The 26,077-nt window shown below is 40.0% G+C and overlaps 2 protein-coding genes and 1 pseudogene across 2 annotated transcripts; 2 read left to right on the top strand and 1 right to left on the bottom strand.

Moving 5' to 3' along the window:
• Positions 1-547: 547 nt before the first annotated feature.
• On the top strand, positions 548-1,489 carry LOC115517266 (olfactory receptor 4E1; the record flags this gene model as incomplete). The annotated part of the gene is made up of 1 exon (XM_030320356.1): positions 548-1,489. A coding segment is annotated over exon 1 (942 nt), but the record flags the coding sequence as incomplete, so codon positions are not given.
• Positions 1,490-6,662: 5,173 nt separating this feature from the next.
• LOC115517263 (olfactory receptor 1509) lies at positions 6,663-7,601 on the bottom strand. The gene has a single exon (XM_030320355.1). It carries the CDS (start codon positions 7,599-7,601, stop codon positions 6,663-6,665), a length of 939 nt encoding a protein of 312 aa, XP_030176215.1.
• A 13,519-nt stretch (positions 7,602-21,120) lies between these two features.
• LOC115517043 lies at positions 21,121-21,837 on the top strand (annotated as a pseudogene).
• The last annotated feature ends 4,240 nt before the right edge of the window (positions 21,838-26,077 follow it).

Below are 26,077 nucleotides of genomic sequence, written 5' to 3'. Positions count from 1 at the left end.
CCAAGGTTTCCTGGGTTTTATCCAGCCTCCTCCAAAGAAATTGCCATATTGCTGGTTGTCCATCAGCTTGGTGAAAAGCCTCTGCCTTCTGAAAACCAGATCATTCCCATTACAGTCCCAGGGCGTCACAGCAGAAGCCAACAGAGGAGCAAGTATTTTGCAGGAGTGAAAAATGCAGGCAACGGGCAATAAAGAAAACTGCTCAAAGCCAGGATTTGTATGAATTTGAGCAAGTTATTCTCTTGGGGTAGAAAAATCTTAATTTTTTCTCCTGTAAAGATTTATAACTAAACATAAGTCCTCCCCTCTCCAAGGTTGTTTTATATCTCTTGGTGAATCATGATTCTACACACTATTATTCCAAAAACGTGTGTGTAGCACCTACTATGTGTCCAGCATGATTTAAGGTGCTGAATAGGGATTTTAAAATAAGATACTGATGGAGGAAAAAGTCAAACAAAGAAGAAATTAAGTGACCAAATGATTGATGCAGATGCTAAGTGTTATTTTTTTTTCCTAATTCTTGACAGAGTGTCCAACAAAGAGAATGGAAGAGGCCGGCCTACTCAATCAAACCTCTTCCATCACACATATACGACTTAGAGGCTTATCTGTAAATCAGAAGGTGCAGATGGCTGTGTTTGCCATGTTCCTCACTTTCTATGTCCTGACACTGATTGGGAACATCCTCATTGTCATAACTATTACCTATGACCGCCGGCTCCATACCCCTATGTATTTCTTCCTCAGCAACCTGTCTTTTATCGATGTCTGCCACTCCACTGTCACAGTCCCCAAGATGCTGATAGATACATGGTCAGAAGAGAAGCTCATCTCCTTTGATGCCTGTGTCACTCAGATGTTTTTCCTGCACCTCTTTGCCTGCACAGAGATCTTTCTCCTCACCATCATGGCCTATGATCGGTATGTGGCCATTTGCAAACCCCTGCAGTACATGACAGTTATGAACTGGAAAGTATGTGTGCTTCTTGCTGTGGCCCTCTGGACAGGGGGAACCATCCACTCCATCGCACTGACCTCCCTCACCATCAAGCTGCCCTACTGTGGTCCCGATGAGATCGACAACTTCTTCTGCGACGTACCTCAGGTGATCAAATTGGCCTGCACGGATACCCACATCATTGAAATCCTCATCATCTCCAACAGTGGGCTGATCTCTGTGGTCTGTTTCGTGGTCCTCGTGGTGTCCTATGCAGTCATCCTGGTGAGCCTGCGGCAGCAGCTGTCCGAAGGCAGGCGGAAGGCCTTATCCACCTGTGCAGCCCACCTCACCGTGGTCACATTGTTCCTGGGCCACTGCATCTTCATCTATTCCCGCCCATCCACCAGCCTCCCTGAGGACAAGGTGGTGGCTGTGTTTTTCACCGCTGTCACCCCCCTGCTGAACCCCATCATCTATACTCTTAGGAATGAAGACATGAAAAATGCCTTGAACAAGTTAATGGGAAGGTTGGAGGGGAGAGGGAGAGAGAAAAAATAACTATTTTTTAAAGTTTATTCATTTATTTTGAGAGAGATCGAGCAGAGGAGGGACAGAGAGAGAGGGAAAGAGAGAATCCCAAGCAGACTCTGCACTGTGAGCACAGAGCCCTACATGGGGCTCAAACACACGAACCGTGAGATCATGACCTGAGTGAAAACCAAGAGTCAGACGCTTAACCAACTGAGCCTCCCAGACGCCCTTCAATGTCTAAGCTCTTAACATGCCTGGTGTTCCTAATCAAAGAAATGCCTTGCAAAGAATAAGGTACCTAACGTTCATCAGGCTAGATGACTTACGAAATTGTCTTCTGGCCCAATATCTGACAACCATAGCAGTAGTTAGGATTTTTAATATCTTCCATATCCTGGAAATTGTTCTAGGCACTCTGCATTTACTCCATTCTCAGAACAAGTTATGAGGTAGGTGTTATGCCTGTTTACAATGATGAAACTAAAGCTCAAAGAGAGCAGACAGCATGCCCAAGGTCACTCAGCTAGGAAATGATGGAAGCAGAATGGTAAGTCAAGTGTATCAACATGAACTCATGCTATTTTCATTACACCATGCCACCTTTTCCTGCTTTTGTCTTAGGGTGATAAACAAAGTTTAAACAAACCTTCAGATTGCTGAGTAGCACTTGACCACATCATTCACTCAGAAGCTTGCCTAAATAGCTTGGCAAACACTAGTGAATCAGGCAAAGTGACTTTGCTTATGACTTAGTGATGTAGAAAGAAGACTTGAGCCATTGAAGTTATTGATATCCTCAGGTGTTCAGGAAAAATCTGCCATCAGAGCAATTGAATGGGGATATCTTATTATTTATTCATTTGATAAATATTTACCAAGCACCTGGAAATGCAAGCTGGTGCAGCCACTCTGGAAAACAGGATGGAAGTTCCTCAAAAAACTAAAAATAGAACTACCCTACGACCCAGCAATTGTACTACTGGGCATTTATCCACGGGATACAGGTGTGCTGTTTTGAAGGCACACATGCACCCCCATGTTTATAGCAGCACTATCAACAATAGCCAAAGTATGGAAAGAGCCCAAATGTCCATCGATGGATGAATGGATAAAGATGTGGTATATATATACAATGGAGTATTACTCGGCAATCAAAAAGAATGAAATCTTGCCATTTGCAACTACGTGGCTGGAACTAGAGAGTATTATGCTAAGTGAAATTAGTTAGTCAGAGAAAGACAAAAATCATATGACTTCACTCATATGAGGACTTTAAAGGACAAAACAGATGAACGTAAGGGAAGGGAAACAAAAATAATATAAAAACAGGGAAGGAGGCAAAACAGAAGAGACTCATAAATATGGAGAACAAACTGAGGGTTACACGAGGGGTTATGGGAGGGGGGATGGGCTACATGGGTAAGGGGCATTAAGGAATCTACTCCTGAAATCATTGTTGCACTATATGCTAACTAATTTGGATGTAAATTCAAAAAAATAAAAAGTAAAACAAGTTAAAAATATTTACCAAGCACCTATTATGTGCTAAGGGCCTCTTTGACAAAATGACATTGAAGCTAAGATCTGAAAGATGAAAAAAAGCCAAGCATGAAAAAAAGAGAGTGATGAACATTCTAGGCAGAAGAAATGGCAGGTGTAAAGACATATGTTGGAAAAAACTCTGGCATGGTCCAAGAAATGATAGACCAATGTGGTTATAGTTTAGACTCTAAGGCAGAGAATGGTGACAGATGATAGTGAAGAGGTGAAAAGAATACTTTTATGTCCTCTCAAGGCTCAACTAACTTAAAAAGGTAACACAGGGGCGCCTGGGTGGCGCAGTCGGTTAAGCGTCCGACTTCAGCCAGGTCACGATCTCGCGGTCCGTGAGTTCGAGCCCCGCGTCGGGCTCTGGGCTGATGGCTCAGAGTCTGGAGCCTGTTTCCGATTCTGTGTCTCCCTCTCTCTCTCTGCCCCTCCCCCATTCATGCTCTGTCTCTCTCTGTCCCAAAAATAAATAAACGTTAAAAAAAAAATTAAAAAAAAAAAAAGGTAACACAATGGGGAAACAAGTCTTTTTAAACGTACTGTATCAACTAGGTAGGTGGGAAAACAAATCTCAACCCTTATCTTGCATGATATATCAAAGTAAACTTACAATGGACCACAAACCTAAAATTTAAAGCTGAACTATAAAATTTCTAAAAGAAAACAGGAGAAAATCTTTGAGACTTTGGAGTAGGTGAAGATTTCTTAGGACACAAAAGGCATCAATCTTAAAAGTAAAAAATTGATAAATAAGAACTTAATCAATATGTAAACTTCTGCTCTTCAAAATATATAATTTAGAAAATAAAACAGCAAGCCACGGAGTGAGAAAAAATATTGCCAGGACAAATGCAACAAAGGTCTTATATCCAGACTATACAAAAAATACTGTTGTATACTCTTACAGTGACAAGAAGACAAAAAAATAATAAATGATCAAATATCTGAAGAGACACATCACAACAAAGATATATTAAAGGATAATAAGCAAATTGAAAGGTTCTCAGCATCATCAGTCATTAGGGAAATGACAAGTAAACCACACACTCACGAGAATGCCTAAAATTAAATACCAATTTGTTGGATGTTAAACTCATATACTTCTGATGAGAGTATCAAATGATACAATCACTTTGGGGGCGCCTGGGTGGTTCAGTTTGTTAAGCATCTGACTCTGGATTTTGGCTCAGGTCATGATCTCACATTTTGAGATCAAGGAAGGTCCGCATGGGGCTCCTCTCTGAGCATAGAGCCTGCTTGAGATTCTCTCCCTCCATCTCTCTCTGCCCCTCCCCTGACTCAAAAAAATTTTTTTTAATTAAAAAAATAAAAATTAAAAAATTCATACAACCACTTTGGGGGCACCTGGCTGATACAGTCAGTGGAGCATGAGACTCTTGATCTCGGGGTCATGAGTTCAAGCCCCACAGTGGGGGTAGTGTTTACTTAAAAATACATAAATAAAGAGGTGTCTGGGTGGCTCAGTTGGGCGTCTAACTTTGGCTCAGGTCATGATCTCACATTTGGGGAGTTCAAGCCCCATGTCAGGCTCTGTGCTGACAGCTTGGATCCTAGAGCCTGCTTCAGATTCTGTGTCTCCTTCTCTCTCTGCCCCTCCCCCGCTCATGCTCTATCTGTCTGTCTCTCTCTCTCTCTCAAAAAGTAAATACACATTAAAAAAATTAAAAATAGGGGTGCCTGGGTGGTTCAGTCGGTTAAGCGTCCCACTTCAGCTCAGGTCGTGATCTCACAGTCTGTGAGTTCAAGCCCCACATCAGACTTTGTGCTGACAGCTCAGAGCCTGGAGCCTGCTTCAGATTCTGTGTCTCCCTCTCTCTCTGCCCCTCCCCTGCTCATGCTCTGTCTTCCTCTGTCTCAAAAATAAATAAAAACATTACAAATTTTTAAAAATAAAAACAAAATAAATAAAAATTAAAAATTAAAAATAAATAAATAAGCAAATAAATACATAAATACTAAAAATATTTTTATTTTTTTAAGTTTATTTATTTTGAGAGTGTGTATGCACATACATGAGCAGGGGGAGGGGCAGAGAGAGAGAGAGAGAGAATCCTAAGCAGGCTCCATACTCAGCACAGAGTCCAAAGTGGGGCTCATCTCACAACCATGAGATCATGACCTGAGCTGAGATCAAGAGTCGTTCACTTAACCGACTGAGTCACCCTGATGGCCCCTAAAATACTTTTAAAAGATCATACAACAGCTGTGGAAAACAGCGTTGTAGTTTCTTACAAGTTAAACATACACTTACTATATGATCCAATTACTCTACTCCTAGGTATTTACCCAGGAGAAACAAAGACACGAGGCCAAAGTAACTCGTAACTAAACATTTATATCTACTTTATTCACAATTGTCAGAAACAGACAACATCCAAATGTCCATCAATAAGTGAATGAATAAACAAAGTATGGTATACCATAAGGTATTACTCAACAATAATAAAACATAAGCTACTAACACCCACAAAGACATAGGTTAATCTCAGAAACAGCATGCGGAGCAAAAGAAGTCAGGCACAGAAAAAGTTCATACTGTATAATTCAATTTATATGAAGCTCTAGGAAAGACAAATCTAATTTATAGTGACAAAAATCAGATCTTTGGGTGCTTGGGTGGGGATAGAAGGATTGGCTGGGAAGGGACTGCGGAAACTTTCTGAGGTGATGGAAATGTTCTACATCTTGATTGGAAAGATGGTTACATGGATATATATATATATATATATATATATATATATATATATATACCTTTGTCAAAATTTCTCAAACTGTACATTGAAAATGCATGCATTTTATGTAATTAAATTTCACCTCAAGAAAGCTTATTTTAAAATAAGTTCTTTATACATTTCCACCTTGATTTTATCAAATAAAAGTCCTATGAAAAATACAAAATAGATCCAGGAGTAATGAGAGAATCACTTTCAAAGTAACAACTCAATTCAATATAAATTAGTGAAGGCTTAAATAAACACACTGAAAATAAATCTGAAAGCAAGCTTGAAACCACTATAATTTATAAAACATAGGTGTGATATATATTGCTTCCCAGAGGCAATAGCCCACAGAATCCACAAATCAAGAAAATATGTTCTCTCACTACTGTACTTGTTCCTGAAACTGAATCCATGCCCCAACTTGTGTTCTTTTACTAGTGAAATCAGAAGCCTTCTTGGAACTTTTCCAGATTCTTTTTCCTTATCTGTTCCACCATCATCTTTTCCTTTATATAAGTAATAGTTAATAAATCCTTCTCTTTAATACAGAAGTCTGCCCTTCTCTGTGCCATTTTATTTATTTTTTAAAGCTATCATCATAAAACTTTGACACTTTCTTTTTTGTTGTTGTTGCTGTTTGTTTATTTATTTATTGGGGGGGGGGGCAGAGACAGAGGTAGAGAGAGAAAATCCCAATCAGGCTCTGCACTGCCAGAGCAGAGCCCAATGTGGGGCTCAACCCACGACTGTGAGATCATAATCTGAGCCGAAACCAAGAGTCCAATGCTTAACTGATTGAGCCACCTAGCCACCCCAACGTGTCATTTTACCTATTAATTTTGTTCTTTACTTTTACTGTTAAAGATATGGCCATAATTATATTTGTAATTCCAAACCCATCATGTACCTGACTTCATGAAAAAACCTCTCTGTCTGAGATGCTTCATGGCACTTTTTACCTCCTCATTTCTCAAGGTGTAAATGAGAGGATTCAGCAAAGGAGTGACCACCGTGTAGAAGACAGATACCACCTTGTCAATGGAGAAGCTAGTGTCTGGCCGAGTGTAGATGAAGATACATGGTCCAAAAAAGAAGGCTACAACCATGAAGTGGGCTGAGCAGGTAGACAGGGCTTTCCGGCGCCCTTCAGCTGACTGTTTTCTAAGAGAAACCAGGATGACCGTGTAAGAGGTGACCAAAGCCAGGAAACAGGTGAGGGAGATGGTTCCACTATTAGACACAATTAGCATTCCCGTGAGGTATGTATCTGTGCAAGCCAGCTTGATGACAGGGGGCACATCGCAGAAGTAGCTATCAATAATGTTGGGGCCACAGTAAGGTAGACGAATGGTCAAGAAGGTCTGCACCAGAGAGTGAACAGTAGCCCCCAACCAGAGAGCAAAGACAAGCTGTACACAGACCCTCATGTTCATCACATTAGAATAGTGCAATGGAGCACAGATGGCTACATAACGATCATAAGCCATAATGGTCAGCAGAAAGATCTCAGCACAAGCAAACAGATGTAGGAAGAAGAGCTGTGCAATGCAATTATCAAAGGAAATAGTCTTTATCTCTAAAAGCAAGCCCTCTAGCATCTTGGGCACAGTGACAGATGAGTGGCAGATGTCAATAAAGGACAGATTGCTCAGGAAGAAATACATGGGGGTATGGAGGCGTGGAGTAAAGACTATAGTAACTATAATGAGAGTGTTTCCCAAAAGGGTTAATACATATGTGACGGAGAATGCCAGAAAAAATAGTATCTCCAGCACCCACTTATCAGTGAGTCCCAAGAAGACAAATACAGTCACTCTTGTTTGATTTAGAGCATCCATCCAATGAGTTTCAAAAGGACCTTGCAAGGGAAAAAAAAAGACATGAAAACTAATTTAGCTTTAATAGTATACAAGTAGAATTAATTGAAGTGACTACATTCCCATATGAGTTGTTTATTTATTATCAAGGCATATAAAATATAAGACCAACTTAAAAGCAATTGTTACAATATACCCATGATATATCAGGAGTCATTCCAGGCACTTTATATACACCATTCTATTTAATCACAACTGCACCATGGCATAGGCATTATTGTTTCTGGCTTGCAGACGAGATAAATGAACCTTACAGGAATAAACAAGTTGCCCAAAATGCTTAGCCAGTAGTTAGCTGGCTTTTTCCATTTCAGTCTAATCCACAGATAATGCCAAATTAATCTTCCAAAATACGACTCCCAACTAAAATCGTTCACCATTTCCCCCTTCCTATCAAATTAAATGTACATGCAAAGCCTGCAACAGTCTGCTACCTATTTATTTTTCCAGTCTGGGATCCTCCTTTTTCCCCCTATGTATTCATCTCTCCAGGCAAGCAGGTTACTACGCTTCGGCCATGCTACCTCCTCCTTTAAGAAAACTTTGCTGATACAACCAAATCCTATCTCTTCTCTTTCATACCTATTTCATGGTACTGAACTGTAAAAGAAAAGAAAATAATACATTTGTTTCTGTTCCCCCATTAAATTGAAATTTTCTTAAAAAGCAATAACTACATAAGAATTATCCTTTGCGGCACTTGGTACAGCTTCTTGCACACAGCAGGTGTTCGAAAAAACACTTTTATTTGAACTGAACCTACCTTCTTAGATAACCTGGAAAAAAATATAATTCTTCCTTCACCATAAAGCTAAAAAATGACTTAAGAAACTTAATTTTTTAATTCTGTAATATGATTTGTCCTCTAGGAGATATTGTTGTATAAATACTAAAGCTATTTTGCCCCTAATTTTCTATATTGATTGGCCAGCCAAAAACTGTAACAGAGTTTAGGAAATAATGACCACAACCATAAAAAATATTTATATTCTTGATCCAACTACTTCACTTGTAGGAGTCTCCTAAGCATCCAAACTGTCAAAAAAGCTAAATGCAAGAAAATATTAATTACAGCATTATTTAAAATAACAGTCACTGCATTTTTTTTTGAAGCTTAAATGAATAGAGTGGAAGTTGAATAGAATTACACGCAGCCATTAAGAATGGTAGTAACAACAGATTGCCAATATGAAAAATTTTGAAATATTATGAAGAATAAGACATGAGATAAAATTTGTTTATGCATTCTCAACAGTTTAAAGTATATACAGCCTGGGTGGCTCAGTCGGTTAAGCATCCGCCTCTTGATTTTGGTTCAGGTCATGATCTAACAGTCATGAGATCAAACCCCAAGCTGCCTGGCAGGGAGCCTATTTAAGATTCTCTCTCCCTCTCTCCCTTCCTCTCCCTTGCTTCAGTGTGTGTGTGTGTGTGTGTGTGTGTTCTCTCATATGAGTGTCAGGCCACAGGGCACCTGGGTAGCTCAGTCGGTTAAGCATCCAACTCTTGATCTCAGTTCAGGTCTTAATCTCAGGATCATGAGTTCAACCCCTGTGTTGGGCTCCACAGTGGGTGTGAAGCCTACTTAAAAAAATTTTTTTTGCTAAAATATACTAGTGCCATATAAATTATCAAAATTCAAAGAGTAGATTAGAAGAAAATATTGTAACATATATGACCAGAAAAGGATAATATTCCTATTATTTAAAGAGCTCTTAAAATATGAAAAGAAAGAACAAATGACAATTAAATATGGGCAAAAAGTATGAAAGGGCACATCACAGAGAAATGCAAATGACAAATAAGTATGAATAAGAAAATACTCAACTTCAGCAGTGAGTTAAAAAAAATGTTTTCTGGGGGCGCCTGGGTGGCGCAGTCGGTTAAGCGTCCGACTTCAGTCAGGTCACGATCTCGCGGTCCGGGAGTTCGAGCCCCACGTCGGGCTCTGGGCTGATGGCTCAGAGCCTGGAGCCTATTTCCGATTCTGTGTCTCCCTCTCTCTCTGCCCCTCCCCCGTTCATGCTCTGTCTCTCTCTGTCCCAAAAATAAATAAACGTTGAAAAAAAAATTTTTTTTTAAAAAAATAAAAAAAAATGTTTTCTGTCTCTCTTCAGATTGGCAAAGGAATAAGAAGCTGAGTATGCTATAGACTGCTATTAGAAGTAGATATTATCAAGACCTTTTTGGAAAATGACCTGCCAGTACCTATCAAAATTCTAAATGCCCATACCTCTAACCAAGAAGCCCACTGCTAGGATTGTATTTCATAGAAATAAAGGAATAAGTAATTAAGGATAAATGTTAATTGAAGCATTTTTAGCAAAACAAGGAACTGGAAACAAATTGAATATTTATTAACAGAGATATAAGTAAATAAATTTTAGTACAGCCACAATTTGGAATATTATCTAGCCATTAAAAAGAAAGAATGACTTGCATTGAGCACACTGACTTAAAGCGGTAGTTGTCGATATGGCCATACGTTAGAACCACCTGAGGCGGGTGGAGCAGTGGGCGAGGAGGGGGGTGGAGCTTGAATTTTGCTGCACAGGCCTCACCTGAGACAATTAACCCAGGCTTTTTAAGGGTTGGGCCTGTCAGTACTCTTAAAGCTCTTTGGCATTTCCAACATATAACCAAGATCACAAACTATTAACTTCAAGGTATGTCAACAATATATTTTTAAGTAAAATGGGTGCATTATGAATATAATATGAACCAGGAGGGGAGGGAGGGAGGGAGAGAAGGAGGAAGGGAGAGAAAAAGGAAAGAAGGAGCAAACAAAGGAACAGAGGAAGGAGGGAATCAAGGGATGTGTGTGTGTGCGCATAGGCTCAAACGTGTATATACACACACACACATACACTTACATATTCATGAATTATGTGTGTGTGTATTTATTCTTAAAAGAATAGAAAATAGGTGTGGAAGAATACACAGTTATTTTAACATTAGTTACTTGTGGAAGTATCAAATTGAAAGGAATAGTAAGATTTTATTAATTTTTATATTATACTCTATAACTCTTTAGGTTTGTGTAATAAGCACGGATTACTTTGTTGAAAAAGCAAAGTGGTAAAAGCATGTGTCTGGGAAAAAAGGAAAGGAAATGAAAATGCTCACTTCATGGGATCATGAGCACATTTTTCCTTCTCCACGTCTAAGAGTTTATAATCTGGTTATGTGTCTTCTAAGGCAGTATTCTTAAAATGGGGAGGATCTTTCCCATAAACTCCTGGTCAGCAATGCCCTAGCAGCAGAGAACCAAGAGCTGTTCTGCTTTCCGCTAGGAAAAAGAGGAAAGAGGCTTGTCACAACAGCACATTCAACGAATTCAAATAACTGTGACCTTTGGCCTTCACCTCCCTAAACCTCAGTTTTCTGAGCTATAAAATAGGAACTAGGTGCATCTCTTATACATGATTAGATGTAGCAAATATACAGGTCTCCTGTTGAAAAGACTAAAAGAGAAGCAAGGAGATGGGAAGAATCTCTAGCTTCATTAGGGGCTCTGTAGCACAGAAAATGGTCGTTAAAAATTGAAGCTCATAGGTACATTTTACTTTAGAAGAATCTAATGAGAGGCACTGAATCTTGGGATTGGCTGAAATTCGCAAAGCCAGGATAATTCCCTTGATGGCCTTAGTCTGTTTCCAGGGGCAACAGATGGTAGCTGCTACATTTTCAGACCAGAGGAATCTACACTGTGCTGGGAAAAAGAGTTTTTGCTCTGTTTTTTTTTTTTTTAAAGGTGGGATAATGGGGTCCCTGGATGGCTCAGTTGGTAGAGCTTATGACTCCTGATCTCAGGGTTGTGAATTCAAGCCCCATGTTAGGTGTGGAGATTACTTAAAAATAAAATCTGGGGCGCCTAGGTGGCTCAGTCAGTTGAGCGTCTGACTTCGGCTTGAGTCATGATCTCACAGCCTGTGGGTTCAAGTCCCACATCAGGCTCTGTGCTGACAGCTTAGAGCCTGGAGCCTGTTTCAGATTCTGTGTCTTCCTCTCTCTCTGACCCTCCCCCGTTCATGCTCTGTCTCTTTCTGTCTCAAAAATAAATAAAACGTAAAAAAAAATTTTTAAATAAATAAAATAAAATCTTTTTTAAAAATTAAGTAAATAAAAAGAGGTGGGTTGAGGTTTTAACTCTGGGATTAAGTCTCTTTAGAAAAATTACTTAGCCTCCCTGAGCTTCAATTTTCTCATTTGTGCAAACTCAAATTATGAACCTATTTCACAGAACTGTTACAAAAGTGTTACTACATATTGCCTGGCACTTAAAATGTATATATAAAAAGTCCATTCTTTTCACTGATACCTACCAATCTCTGTGAGAAAATATCCCAAAAAGACCAGAAAAAGTGTAGGTCATGTGTTTACACAACCTAAAACAAAGACCACAAAAAAGTTGATGAAAGAAAGTGAGGAGTCACTGATCAATCAAACACTATTTAGTGAATGCCCCAGCAGGATCTGTACCCAAGGAACATTCTTCCCTCAGACCTTGTCATGGCTTTTGCTGTCTCATTTTAAGTTTGTTTGTTTGTCTATTTATTTTTTAGTAATCTTTACATCCAATGTGGGGCTTGAACTCACCACCTCCAGATCAAGAGTGACATGTTCCACTGACTGAGCCAGCCAGGCACCCTTATTATTCATTAATAAGGTCTTATCTCAAATATCACTCCCATGTGGAGGCTCTCCTGATGCTTATACCTAAAAGAAGACTCTCTAATTACACAGTCTCCTAGTGCATCTCCTTTGTAGCACTTATAAATACCTGAACTCACCTGAATTATTTACATCTCTGTTTATCGTCTGCCTTTCCAAATATAAACCCCTTGAGGGCAAGGACTAGATCTGCCTTGTTTACTGCTACATACCCAAAACTTGTGCTCAACAATGAATGAGATCCCAAAACCCAACCCACACTATGTTGAGCCATGAGACTAAGACTTCCACGCTCCAAAACGACAGAGCCCCTCAAGAAATGCTAGGCAGTTTCTGACCTAAAGGGTCCATAAAAACAAAAACATATGTGATTAAAACTAATAAGTATATTAAAAATAATAGTCATAAGTAATAATAATTAACTTTGAAAAGAAAAAGTATACAGTGCCTACTGGAAGTAAGAGATTTAGCACTCTCCTGATTTTTAAAGATTCCATTCTTTTCTCCTTCTGAAAAGAAGCAGAGGACCTCCTTCAACCTTCTCAATATGTCTTTCTCTACTCCTCTCAAGCCTTTCCCACTCCTTGCCCACCATCATGCTGGTCTATTGTGTCATATCTCTTTTCTTCTCTTTTTCCCATTCCCAAAAGGAAGAGGGAAAAGGTCTGGAGGGCTTAGGAAGCATAAGAAACAATGTGGACAAGTGAGGCACATTGTAATGGCCCAATAAACCTGAAGGAAAGAAATGTATACACAGAGATGTTATGAGTGATACCTGTGCAGTGCTCATTTGCTATAAGCCCACCAAATTTCACTCATTCCCTGAATAATCCAGTAAACTCACAGATGGACTGATCCATGAATAATTTGGCAGATGGGGACTTTCAAGTGCAGAAAAAAGGACTCATGGCTTGCAAACTAAAGATGTCAAGTAGAAAATACTGAATTCAAATTACTGAGGTCAAATGAAAATTAGTTTTTAAATGCGTCTTTTATCGACTTAGTAGTGGGCTTTTTTAAAAAGAAAATTTCTTGAAAAAAAAAGAGCTTTTTTTATCTGTCGAATGTATCAAGATTTAAGGCTTGAGGTAAACTTTTATTTCTAATTCAAAGCTTTCATCATTTACTTTTTTTTTTAAGCGGGCTCCATGCCCAATGTGGGGCTTGAACTCATGACCCTGACATCAAGAGCCACATGCTCCACCAACTGACCCATCCAGGTGTCCCCAGGGCTTTCATCATTTAGTCTACTAATAGATCAAAAGACTAGTTTCTTAATAAATGGAGTGTTGAGAAATTAATCACAGAGATAAGGTGGGAGTAAAGTGCCCACATTCTGTGAACCCCAAAGAAAATTAGAGAAGAATGTCTACTTCCTCTGACATGATAACAGGTCCTTTTAGGGGTACATGCAACCTTTAACAAGAAGTACAGTGGTGGGAATAATTGTTTTCAGGCATCCCTTCTATACAAACCCTGGACCAAAACCTCCACACAACCAGGAAGTTATGATGGTTGTACTTCTTTCTTACGCCAACACTGATTTGTCATGGAGTCTTTCCTAGAATTACAGAGATTTGATGGGATATTAGAAAGAGAAGTGTGGAAACCCACAAAGAAACCTAAATGATACCTTTCTGACCTTATCTACTACCACCCTCCCCTTCATTCACTCAGCTCCAATTACGTGGACTCCTTGCTATTCCTCAAATGCTTGGAGCACATTCCCACCTGATAGCCTTTGCACTGGTTGCTTCCTCAGCTGGGAACCTCTTCCCCTAGATCCCATAGTCAATTCTCCCATTCCCTTAGTGCCTTTCCTCAAATATCACCTTCTCACTAAGGCTTATGCTGTTGACCCTGCAGAAAACTGGAACTCACCCAGAATCCCCAGCATGCCTGATCCCATTTACCCTGATCTACTTTTTTATTTTTTGAAAACATTGATCAACTTCTAACATACTATATGAATGATCTACTTAATTAGTCTATTGTTTCTTATTGTCCATCTCCTGCTCCTAGAATGTCAACTCCATGAGGGCAGGAACTTTTGTATGTTTTGTTCAATGAAGTATCCAAAGTATCTGGAAAATTACATAGGACATAGTATTAGTTCAATAAATACGTTTGAGTGATTATAACCTCTCCAATATTTTAACTTAGTCCTTTAGGAATTGATCATTAGAAATGAACTTACTGGGGTACATGGGTAACTTAGTTGGTTAAGCAGCCAACTCTTGATTTTAGCTCAGGTCATGATCTCACAGTTCATGAGTTCAAGCCCCATGTTGGGCTCTGTGTTCACTGTGTGGAGCCTACTCCAAATCTTCCTCATTCTGGCCCTCCCCCCACTCTGTCTTTCAAAAATAAATAAATATTAACAAAAACGTTTTTTAAAAAAAAAAACGAATTTGCTAGCTCAAAGATTATGACTCAAAATAGTGTTGCCAAACTGCTTTCCATAATGTTTGCAGGGTTAAGTAATTCACTCATGGTCACTTGGTTAGGAGTTGGTTGAAATGGGATTTGAACCTTTCAAGGCCTACACTCTCAACCACTGTGTCATGCTACGCAGAAGAGATTGAACCAATAAACATCAAGGGGTCTTTAAAGAACAAGAATTTACAACTATGCACCCCTTGAAGGGAGGGAAATATCTCATTCATTTTTGTATCCACATAGCAAAGTACCTAGCACAAAAGAGGAACTCACTAAATGCTTGTTGAATCAATTGACAAAAAAATACTTTTAAAAAGCAACATTGCACATAATAAACATGAAAAGTCTCAAAATTTAGGGGGAAGTTGATCTGTGCATTAAAATCATTGCCCAGGTTTTTAAAGAAGTCAGTAGAAACCTTATCAACAAAGGGACAATTGAACTAAAAGGATCAGAATCCCCACTGGACATCAATAGTGTGTACATTAATGTGTATTGTGTACACTGGGATTCTTCATGAAAGACTAAAGGACATTGAAAATCTGTGCCTTTATGCCCTTTGCTCTTTCCTCGTAACTTTCACTCAAGGGCTGGGCAATGCCCACAGCAGCTTCACAAAGCAGATAGTAACAACTTGCCCCGTTTTGAAATCACTGCTCTGAAGAGCATAGTGATTTGCTGGGGATCCAACGTGACGATCCAAGCAGAGTTGAATCCTTTACCTCCTAACTCCTTAATTTCGGCCTCGTCATCTCTGCCATTTCCTCAGAGACATCCCAAGTCTTTTCTCTCTGTTTCCATCTGACTGCTATTTCAGGACTGCAGGCTCAGACCTTGGCAAAGACACGCTTAGAGAAGGCTCCTTTCGCTGAGAGGAACCTGAGTTTTCATCTTACTAGACCATCACCATTTCAGCCTCAAATGGATTTGATCTTGAGCTACAAAAATCTTTTTTTTTTAATGTTAATTTATTTTTGATAGAAAGAGCATGAGCAGGGAGGGGCAGAGAGAAAGAGGGAGACACAGAATCCGAAGCAGGCTCTAGGCTCTGCACTGTCAGCACAGAGCCTAATGCAGGGCTCAAACTCATGAACCGTGAGATCATGACCTGAACCGAAGTTGGACACTTAACTGACTGAGCCACCCAGGTGCCCCCGAGCTGCCAAAATCTTGCTTAGAGGGATCTTGTAGGAGGGAACTCCTTGGCTGTGTCAACTGAATGCCAGGGGCTTAAACCCTAAAGAAGAGACAAGGTAGAAGCTCTTGGAACACACTGAAGTATGACAGCTTTATTTCTCTAATAAAATGGAATATGGTTAAGTTTCAGAGATACTTTATGGCTCACCCTACCTTCGATGGCAGATCGGAATTCTGTCCCAAGTCTCCTGCCCTTAGATTTTTCCACCACTCGGCAGTTGCCTCTAGAGAGCTGAGGTAGATTAACTCCTAAATCTCTTTCAGTACATTGTACTTAGTTTTTATTTTTAAGATTTTGTTCTTGGGGCGCCTGGGTGGCGCAGTCGGTTAAGCGTCCGACTTCAGCCAGGTCACGATCTCGCGGTCCGTGGGTTCGAGCCCCGCGTCGGGCTCTGGGCTGATGGCTTGGAGCCTGGAGCCTGTTTCCGATTCTGTGTCTCCCTCTCTCTCTGCCCCTCCCCCGTTCATGCTCTGTCTCTCTCTGTCCCAAAAATAAATAAACGTTGAAAAAAAAATTAAAAAAAAAAAAGATTTTGTTCTTTGGAGTTTATCATAGTATTTATTTTTTTTAAGATTTGATTCTTCATAGTATATTATGATCTTATCTACTTGGTTGCCAACCAAAACAGGAAAGAAACCTCTGAGAAAAAAAGTTGCTCTGAGGTTTTTAAAGGTGGAGAACCAAATGGTGTCTTCTTCCCTGCATACAGAGAAAGCACTCAACAGCGCTTCCCCCATAGGTTACAGGTTTACACAATCTGTACACAGAGTTACGTCCCAGTGAGTGGCACTGGATTGGGAAGCCAAAGGGGAGCAGAGCTCTCATGCTTCAGCTGTACTCTTCCATTTCTTCTCCAGCACAGCCCAAATCTAATATCTATGCTGACTTTCAGAGCACCAGAAAGATAGGCTTTCTCTGGTGGTAATGAGGACTCTGTTGCTTACACAAACAAGCAAAGACTGAATGACCATCTGCCAGTAGAAGAGACTTATTCTTTCTTTGAAAGATTGTATCATATTCAACATTCATTCCACAAACATTTGTGAATGCCTAGCAGGCACTGTGCTAGGCAGAGGGAAGTGATGGTCTAAATCCCTCTCAATCCCAATGGCTTTTTGATGACTAGAAAGAAGGAACAGGTGCTGTGGCAAAATCTAAAAGGTGACAAGTCATAATCCTAGACATTTTGAAGAACCTTGGAGGGTGTATGTATTTGTGGTGTTGAGGGTGCCTTTGTAGAAAGCAACACAATGAAAAAGTATACTGAGTCCTGAGACTGAAGAGAGATTAAAATAAATGTCATAAATTAAGAGTCCTTCTACTAGATGTATAAATACCACACCAAGTAAAGAGGTGGTAAAACTCACCAATTCTCTCCAATTACACAGGGGTGATTTGGCTGGCTCTTATAATGTTCTTTCTGCCATTTCTTCCATAATCCCTTCTGAAATGAAACAGAAAGAAAACAAACTGATTTGGTCATTAGCAGCTGGTTATCTGTTTAAATAGTCTCACCCTTTTAATGTTGGTCTCTGGATTTTTTTTAATCTCTTTCCTTCTCTGTAAATTTTGCATTTGTCCTTTTCAGTACTTCTTCCTTCTTCTAACCAAGTATGGTAGAACTAAGCCTACTTGACCTTGCCACTTTAATCAGTAACTACCATGGGCACCATTAGAACTATATTTGAACAGGTTCCAAAATCTGCCACTCAAAACCATTCCTTCATTCAACAAACAGTTTTATGGAAGGAAAGTACTTATTTTTTGTTAATATAAATAAATTGTATACTTTATGAGATATAAGCTAATATGAATTTAAAGCTTAAAATTTTTTATCAAGAAAATATAAGTGTTTTGATCATGGTACTCATGTCACAATGTACACATATATCAAATCATCACATTGTCACTTCAAGTGTATGTAATCTTTACTTGTCTATCAATTACACCTCAATAAACCTGGGGGGCAGGGGAAAGAAAATAGAAAAGTTTCTGTGGAGTTGTGTCAAGTCAAAACCAGTTAGTCTTAGGTTCTATTGTTGTCCTGCTGAACTAACAAGCATTATTGAGTAAAGACCTATTTTGTGAAATAATATATCTAAAAATTTGAATTCTGGGGTGCCTGGCTGGCTCAGTCAGTAGAGTATGTGACTCTTGATGTCACGATCATGAATTCAAGCCCCGTGTTCCTCATGAAGCCTAAGAAAAAGAAAGGAAGGAAGGAAGGAAGGAAGGAAGGAAGGAAGGAAGGAAGGAAAGAAAAAGAAAGAAAGAAAGAAAGAAAGAAAGAAAGAAAGAAAGAAAGAAAGAAAGAAAGAAAGAAAACTAATAATAATTTTAAAAATTAGAATTCTGCTCTTTTTTTTCACTCCTTTAACAAACTGATCTATCATAATCCTGGGTACACTTACACAGGTCACTTGACTTTATTTTCGTTATCTGAAACATAGGTACTAATTTGATCCCTTTAATTATTGCGATAGTTAATTTTATATGTCAACTTGGCTAAACCATGGTACCCACTGTATGATCAAATACAGGTCTAGATGTTATTGAGACGGTATATTTCAAATGTGGTTACCATTTAAATCAGTAGACTTTAAGTAGATTACCTTCCATAATTGGGTGTGCCTCATCCAATCAGTGGAAACCCTTTAAAGAAAAGACTGAAATCCCCAGAAAAAGGAATTCTGCTTCCAGACTCAAGACTGCAAGACTGACGCCTGCCATTTTCCAGCCTGCTGATCTGCCATGCACACTTCAGATTTGCCAGGTCCCACAATCTCATGAGCCAATTCCTTAAAATAAATCTCTGTCTCTGTCTCTCTCTCATTCTCTCTCTCTCTCTCTCTCTCTCTCTCTCTCTATATATATATATATATATATATACATACAATTTAGTTTGATAGATGATAGATCAATTGATCGATAAATAGGTAGGTAGGTAGTTAGATAGATAGATATCCTATTTGTTATGTTTTTCTGGACAACCCTGCCTAATACAATGACCTCCCTTGCAATCGTCTTAAAGATGAGAATGTGGTTTAGGTTTAGGAAAGGTTACATATATAGGAAGACCATTATACCTTTATCACTCCCAGGAGATAAACTTCTCCTGAAGATCTTAATATATTCTCTCTCCCTCCCTCAACATCTATCTTACCTAAACAACAATAGTCATTATTACTTTACAAAGATGAGACAGATAGAGGGTAGGAAAACTCAGGGTCATCAAACCAAATCAATCAACCCATTTACTTTATGAAACTCTGACTCTCTTTAAAAGACCAAAGCAATATTCCTCAACGTATAATCAGTAACATTCATTCATAGTCTTATCTTGCTTGTTTGAAATAGATTTTCCACTGACATTAAACACTTACCACCTACTCCAAAACCTCCTCATTATTCAGTTGTCCTCTTATACCCTGTTACAGAAGCCCAGGATGGAAAATCCTAGAGCACAAAATTTTACACAGGGTGGATTTCAGGCTTGAAAGCTTTGGGATTTTTATCTGTCAGACATAGGATTTTGAGGTGCTCATTGGATGACTATAATTGAACTTGCCATCAATGAATACTCAGGGGAACTATTATAAGTTTTCCATTTCAATGAATTTCTTGTTATTAGTCTCATTCATTTAGCAGTTTAATAAGTGGACAATAAAACCAGCAGCCTCCAAATGTTGAAGAGTGCCAAACTTTTGGCAATTAGTATGACATCAGTTTGTTTAGCCACCGTACTAATGATTGCAATACACATCAGAGATTCAAAGTCCACTGACAAATGAACCTCACCCATGAATACTAAATAAATTAGTATCAATCCATGGGCTCCCAATATACCCAATATGCAGCCTGGAACTCACTTAGTTTCCAGAAATAACTGACTCAACACCTCCTCATTTGTCTTTTCTATTGCTTGAGTAAAAAAGTCAAAGCAAAAAAAATACAATCTGCTCTGTACAGATTATCCACATAAGATAACCTCTTTATGTAAGGCAAAAATATCAAGATGTTTGGAACCAGCTAGTTTTTAAATCTCCTTAAAAGATTTTTGACTACCTAAAGGAAAAACAATAATGCATGGTGGAATTTATAATACACAGAAATAAAATATACAAAAATAATAACAAAAAAGGCTGGGAGGAGGAAAATGGAAGCTTGGAAGATTCTTATATTATACAGGCAGTGGTATAATATTATTTTATAATATACTGCTTTAAAGAGTATTCTCTAAATGCTAGAGAAACAGTAAAATAAAGTGGTATAGTTAATAATGTAATAGTAGAGATGAAATAAAATATTTTTAAAAACTGAGTTAATCCAGGGCACCCGGGTGGCTCAGTCAGTTAAGCATCCGACTTTGGCTCAGGGCATGATCTCGCTGTTCATGAGTTTGAGCCCCGTGTTGGGCTCTGTGCTGACGACTCAGAGCCTGGAGCCTGCTTCAGATTCTGTGTCCCCCTCTGTCTCCACCCCACTCCTGCTTGTTCTCTGTCTCTGTCTTTCAAAAATGAATAACCATTAAAAAAAATCTCACTTAATCTAAATGATAAAAAGAAAAAGAACATAAGAAAAATTAGGTTGGAAAACAAATAGCAAAACGGTAGATTTAAACCAAACCCCATCAATAATCACATTAAATGTAAACAGTCTACCTTATATCTAGAATATGTAAACAACTCTTACAACTCAACAATAAAAAGACAAATAACCAACCTGAGAATGGGCAAAGGATTTAAATTGACATTTTCCCAAAGAAGATACACAAATGGCCAATAAGCCCATGAAAAATTTTTCAACATTATTATCCTTCGGGGAAATGCAAATCAAAGCCACAACAAGATACCACTTCACATGCACTAGGATGACTATAGTCAAGAGACAGAAAATGACAAGTGTCACAAAGGATGTGGAGAAATTAGAACCCCCAGTAATAATTGGTAGGACTATAAAATGATGCAGGCATTTTGGAAAATAATTCGGCAGCTCTTCAAAATGTTAAAGACAGACCTATCATAACCCAGCAGATCCACTCCTACACCCAAGAGAACTGAAAACATATGTCCACACAAAAATTTGTACATATTCATTGCAGCATCATTCATGCTATCCAAAAAGTGGAAACAACTAAAATGTCTATCAATTGACAGAAGGTTAAACAAAATGCAGTATGTTCATAAAATGGAATATTATTCAGTAATAAGAAAGGAATGAGGTACTGTTGGTGATAGAACATGTATCCACCTTTTGCAGTGTAGGAGATGAAGAGACTATGAAGTTTGATGACGTTGAGGAGAAAAGAATACCGAGGCAACAAATGTCATGGGCCCTGGCAGACTTCCATCATCGCAAAGTCAGTAAACACACAGCAGGCTCTAACCATTTACAGATGCTTCACCATTACCAGAATCACCAGAACAGTGAGAGTAGGAAAAAGAACAAGGGATGGGTGAGTGCTCCCGAAGTCCAGGCCCAGAAGCACCACCCCTACCTCAGGCCATGGGTGTCACCTTACTATATGTGTAGATTCCATGGGCCTTGACCGGACGATTCCAATGCTCTGGTGCAGGAAGTGATGGAGGATACTGACAACCAGGGTGCAGGACAGCAACGTGGACCAGTAAGACATAATGTGAATCAGACCTATAGACCGTAATTCTTCAGGGCCCCTCTTCACCAAACACAGCCTAGTGAGGACAGCAACGAAAGGGAGATGAGAGCCAAGGTCAGCAGCCATATCGGGGTCAGTACCACAACTTCAGTTACCTCCTCAGATGCCCAGAAAACCCTAAACCACAACATGGCAAAGAGACAAAAGCAGTTGATCCACCAGCTGGAAATTCATCTGTTCCTGAGGCTGAGCAAGGTAGCACTGAGTAAAAGCCAGCTTAGGACCTCTGACAAAATCTAGTTTATTCATCCAACCAAAAGAAATGAATATAAAATTCCAGTAAGAAGAAATTTATAAAATATTGGAGCTGATGCTGTAAGTGCTTGCTTTTTTGTCCATGGACCAGATAACTAGAACTATCTGCATTATCTGTGCAGCTTGCGGTTTTTAATATTTTTACCTAAAGCCCTTTACCCTATTTTTTGGGTAATGACAAACAAGTTTTTTTGTATTTGTTTTTTTTTTTTTTTTTTAATGCCTGGTTTTTCTCAATACATCTTTAAAGGTTTTTAAATTGTGGGGTGCCTGGGTGGCTCAGTCAGTTAAGCGTCTGATTTCGACTTGGGTCATGATCTCACCGCTTGTGGGTTCGAGCCCCGTGTTAGGCTCTGTGCTGACAGCTCAGAGCCTGGAACCTGCTTCGGATTCTGTGTCTCCCTCTCTCTCTCTCTTCCCCTCCCCTGCTCGCACTCTGTCTGTCTCTCTCTCTCTCAAAAAATAAATAAACGTTGGGGCGCCTGGGTGGCGCAGTCGGTTAAGCGTCCGACTTCAGCCAGGTCACGATCTCGCGGTCCGGGAGTTCGAGCCCCGCGTCGGGCTCTGGGCTGATGGCTCAGAGCCTGGAGCCTGTTTCCGATTCTGTGTCTCCCTCTCTCTCTGCCCCTCCCCCGTTCATGCTCTGTCTCTCTCTGTCCCAAAAATAAATAAACGTTGAAAAAAAAAATTAAAAAAAAAATAAATAAACGTTAAAAAAAAATTTAAAGATTTTTAAATTGTTTCTTATCTGGCCAAGTTGAAATGACTAGGAATCTCACTTTGACTCTGTAACAAAAGTTTATAACTTGATTTTTTAAGTTAATTGTAATATTGTGATTTATATTAAGAAATACATATTTGGTCTTCATCCCCTTTCCAAGCACAGAGTTCCAAAAACCCTAGGAATTTCCTAAGTGATGAGAACGATAAAGGTGTCTTTTTTATGTTACTAAGGTAACTTTGAAAGCACCGAAGGAGAAGGGAGCTGGTTGCCAGGAGAACCAACCTTGGTTTTTTTGTTTGTTTGTTTCTTAAAGTTTATTTATTTATTTTTGAGAGAGAGAGAGAGAGAGAATGAGCTGGAGAGGGACAGAGAGAGAAGGAGAGAAAGAATCCCAAGCAGACTCCATACTGTCAGTGCAGAGCCTGACTCTGGGCTCAATCCCCTAAGATCAGGCCCTGAGCCAAAACCAGTCTGGCACTTAACTGACTGAGCCACCCAGGCGCCCCAGGAAAACCGACTTTGTAATTAAAGATTTGGAACTTTCAGTACCACTCCCTGACCCCTGGGGAGTGGAGAGGGGCTGGAGGAGCAGGAGCAGGGAAGGGACAGAGAGAGAGGGAGACACAGAATCCAAAGCAGGCTCCAGGCTCTGAGCTGTCGCACAGAGCCTAACACGGGGCTTGAACTCGTAAACCATGAGATCATGACCTGACCCAAAGTCAGACATTTACCCAACTGAGCCACTCAGTCACCCCTCAAGCTTGCCTTTTTTTTAAATGAGAGCTCACAAATGGAATTATCAGGTAAAAGAAATATGAACATATTAATGGCCTTGATTTGTAATGTCAGATTATTTTCCAACAGGATTATGTCCATCCAAATTCCATCTCACAAAAGTTCATTTTAGGCACCTGGGTGACTCAGTTGAGTGTCTGACTTCGATTCAGATCATGATCTCATGGTTCATGAGTTCAAGCCCCACATCATCAGGGAGCCCACTTCACATCCTCTGTCCCCCTCTTTCTCTCTGGCCCTCCCCCACTCATGCTTTCTCTCAAAAATAAAAGCATTTTTTTATAAAGTTCATTTTAGGGGCACCTGGGTGGCTCAGTTGGGTAAGTGTGTGACTTTGGCTCAGGTCATGATCTTACAGCTCATGAGTTCCAGCCCTGCATCAGGCTTTGTGCTGACAGCTCAGAGCCTGGAGCCTGCTTCTGATTCTGTTCTCCCACTCTCTGCCCCTCTCCCACTCATGCTCTGTCTCCCCCTCTTTCTCAAAAATAAGTAAACATTAAAAAGGTAATTGAAAGCAAAGAAAAAAGTTCATTTTATTTATTTATTATATTTATTGGGGGTGGGGTAGAGAGTGCATGCATTCAAGTAGGGGAGGAGCAGAAGGAGAGGGAGAGAGAGAATCTCAAGCAGATTCCATGCCCAGCACAGAGCCCCACGTGGGGCTTGATCTCATGACCATGAATCACGACCTGAGCCAAAATCAAGCGTCAGATGCTTAAATGACTGAGTCACCCAGGTTCCCCTCAAAAGTTAATTTTAAAAATCACAATGAAAACTCACTTCTACCTCACCCAAAGACAATTCTGTTTAATCTTTGATTCCAAACAAATTGTATAATACATGGCTAACTATATCTTATATTAACTTGGAGCAGCCCTCACTTTTGATTTCCAAATAACCTACAATCTGAACCTCAGAGCTCTGGTCAGCCTCATCGTGTGTGGGGACAAAGCTACATCAATAATCATTTATTTTCTAATCTAGCTAACAGTAGGCTATAATGTTTAACAAACTTCATTGAAAATTTGAAGACAATATAAGGGAATTACAAAGCAGGAAAGGAAAATCTTAAAACTAACTAAAGATTTTTATTATTCTTAATGTCCAATGACCATGCCTTGCCATAGGAATCCCCTACTGGCTCTCTTTCCTCTCCTTGAATTGCAGCATATTGCCTATGCTTATTTTTCCCCCCATCTTCTATGGGTGATTATATCCCTGCATTCAAGTGCAAAGCCCTACACCTCATTTCTACCCTGCCTGATAAACTCCTTAAGTATATTAAGATTGTATCAATTTCTCAGGAAAGCATGTAATATCCTTGCAAAATCAATCAGAATATTTAACATCTCATTTTGAAGCATTTGGATCTGGATTTCCAAAGTTCAGGGTCTCCCCAAAAAGATTGAGTATCACCACAGTGGTCTCTCCTGAGCAAATAATCTACCCCATATACAAACTCCATCTTGCAGCCTTTAATCCACAACCAAGAGTTGTCAGGATTTCACCTTCCACAAAACAGAGAAGAGAGAAATACTGAGATCCAGTCCCTGAACCCCTGGCACATAACATTTAGTGAAAGTTCAGGATTAGAAGTGAAATACCTAGGGAGGCCTGGGTGGCTCAGTCGGTTAAGCATCTGACTCTTGATTTTGGCTCAGGTCATGCTCTCACAGTGATGGGATCGAGTGCCGCATCAGGCTCAGTGCTGGGGGTGGGGCCTGCTTAAGATTCTCTCTCTATTCCTTCTCTCTCTCTCTCCCCTCTGGCCCTCTTTCGTGCTCTCTCTCTCTCAAACCAAAAACAAAAAGAAGTGAAATAGCTAACACTTATATACCGCTGAGTATGTAAGTTACATGTTACCTAGGTAGGTAGGTAGAAATAGAGATAAACATACGTAGTTATAACTCACAACAACCATGAGCCAGGGACTATTACTATTACTATTCTCATTGTATAAGTGAGGAAACTAAATCAAAGAGAAAGTGACTTACTCAAGACCACCCAGCTAGAAAAAAGCAAATTCAAATCTAGGCAGTCTACTCCCAAAGTCCCCAGTCGTAACTCACAGCAGGCATCCACTCAGGAAATACAGTTTCTCACTGCCACGGTCACCTGTGAAGTTGGGTGCAGCTGAAGAGGCCTCGTAGCCACCGCGTGTCTCACGGGCACAGAGGGCAGAGGCAGAGTCTGTCCTCTGCAGCTCGGCCAGGAGGAGGTAACTGGATGCATCAGAGCGACCAAGGAACGAAGGAAAACCACCTCTCCTCTCCCAACCATCCAGAGCACTTCAGACACACGTGTGGGGGCTCCGCTGCCACGTTGCTGGTACCAATCCGGCCCGCCCAAGCCAGACGTCCGGTTCGTGCGCTTGGCCCGCACAGAGGCTCCTTCCAGAGCCGTCCCCTCCGTGGGCTGCTGAACGCCTTGTCCCGCAGCGCCTGTGAGAACACGCGGGTCCTTGGCAGGGCAGCGCTCCTGGGAGCCACAGCGTTATTTAAAAGGAGAACACTGCCACCGCTGGAGGAGATCCTCAGACAGACACAAGTGACAGCGAAGCGGCAACGGTAGTGATCGTAGTCGTAGCAGCAGCCACGGTAGCAGTAGTAATATGGGGACGGTTAGCACCACTTCGGGAAAATGTGGATCAGAAAAGACTCCTTCCTTACAAAGAC

The sequence above is a fragment of the Lynx canadensis genome, chromosome B3 (assembly GCF_007474595.2).
Source record: "Lynx canadensis isolate LIC74 chromosome B3, mLynCan4.pri.v2, whole genome shotgun sequence".
Taxonomy (NCBI): Eukaryota; Metazoa; Chordata; class Mammalia; order Carnivora; family Felidae; genus Lynx; species Lynx canadensis.
This window is presented reverse-complemented; position numbering and strand designations above follow the sequence as displayed.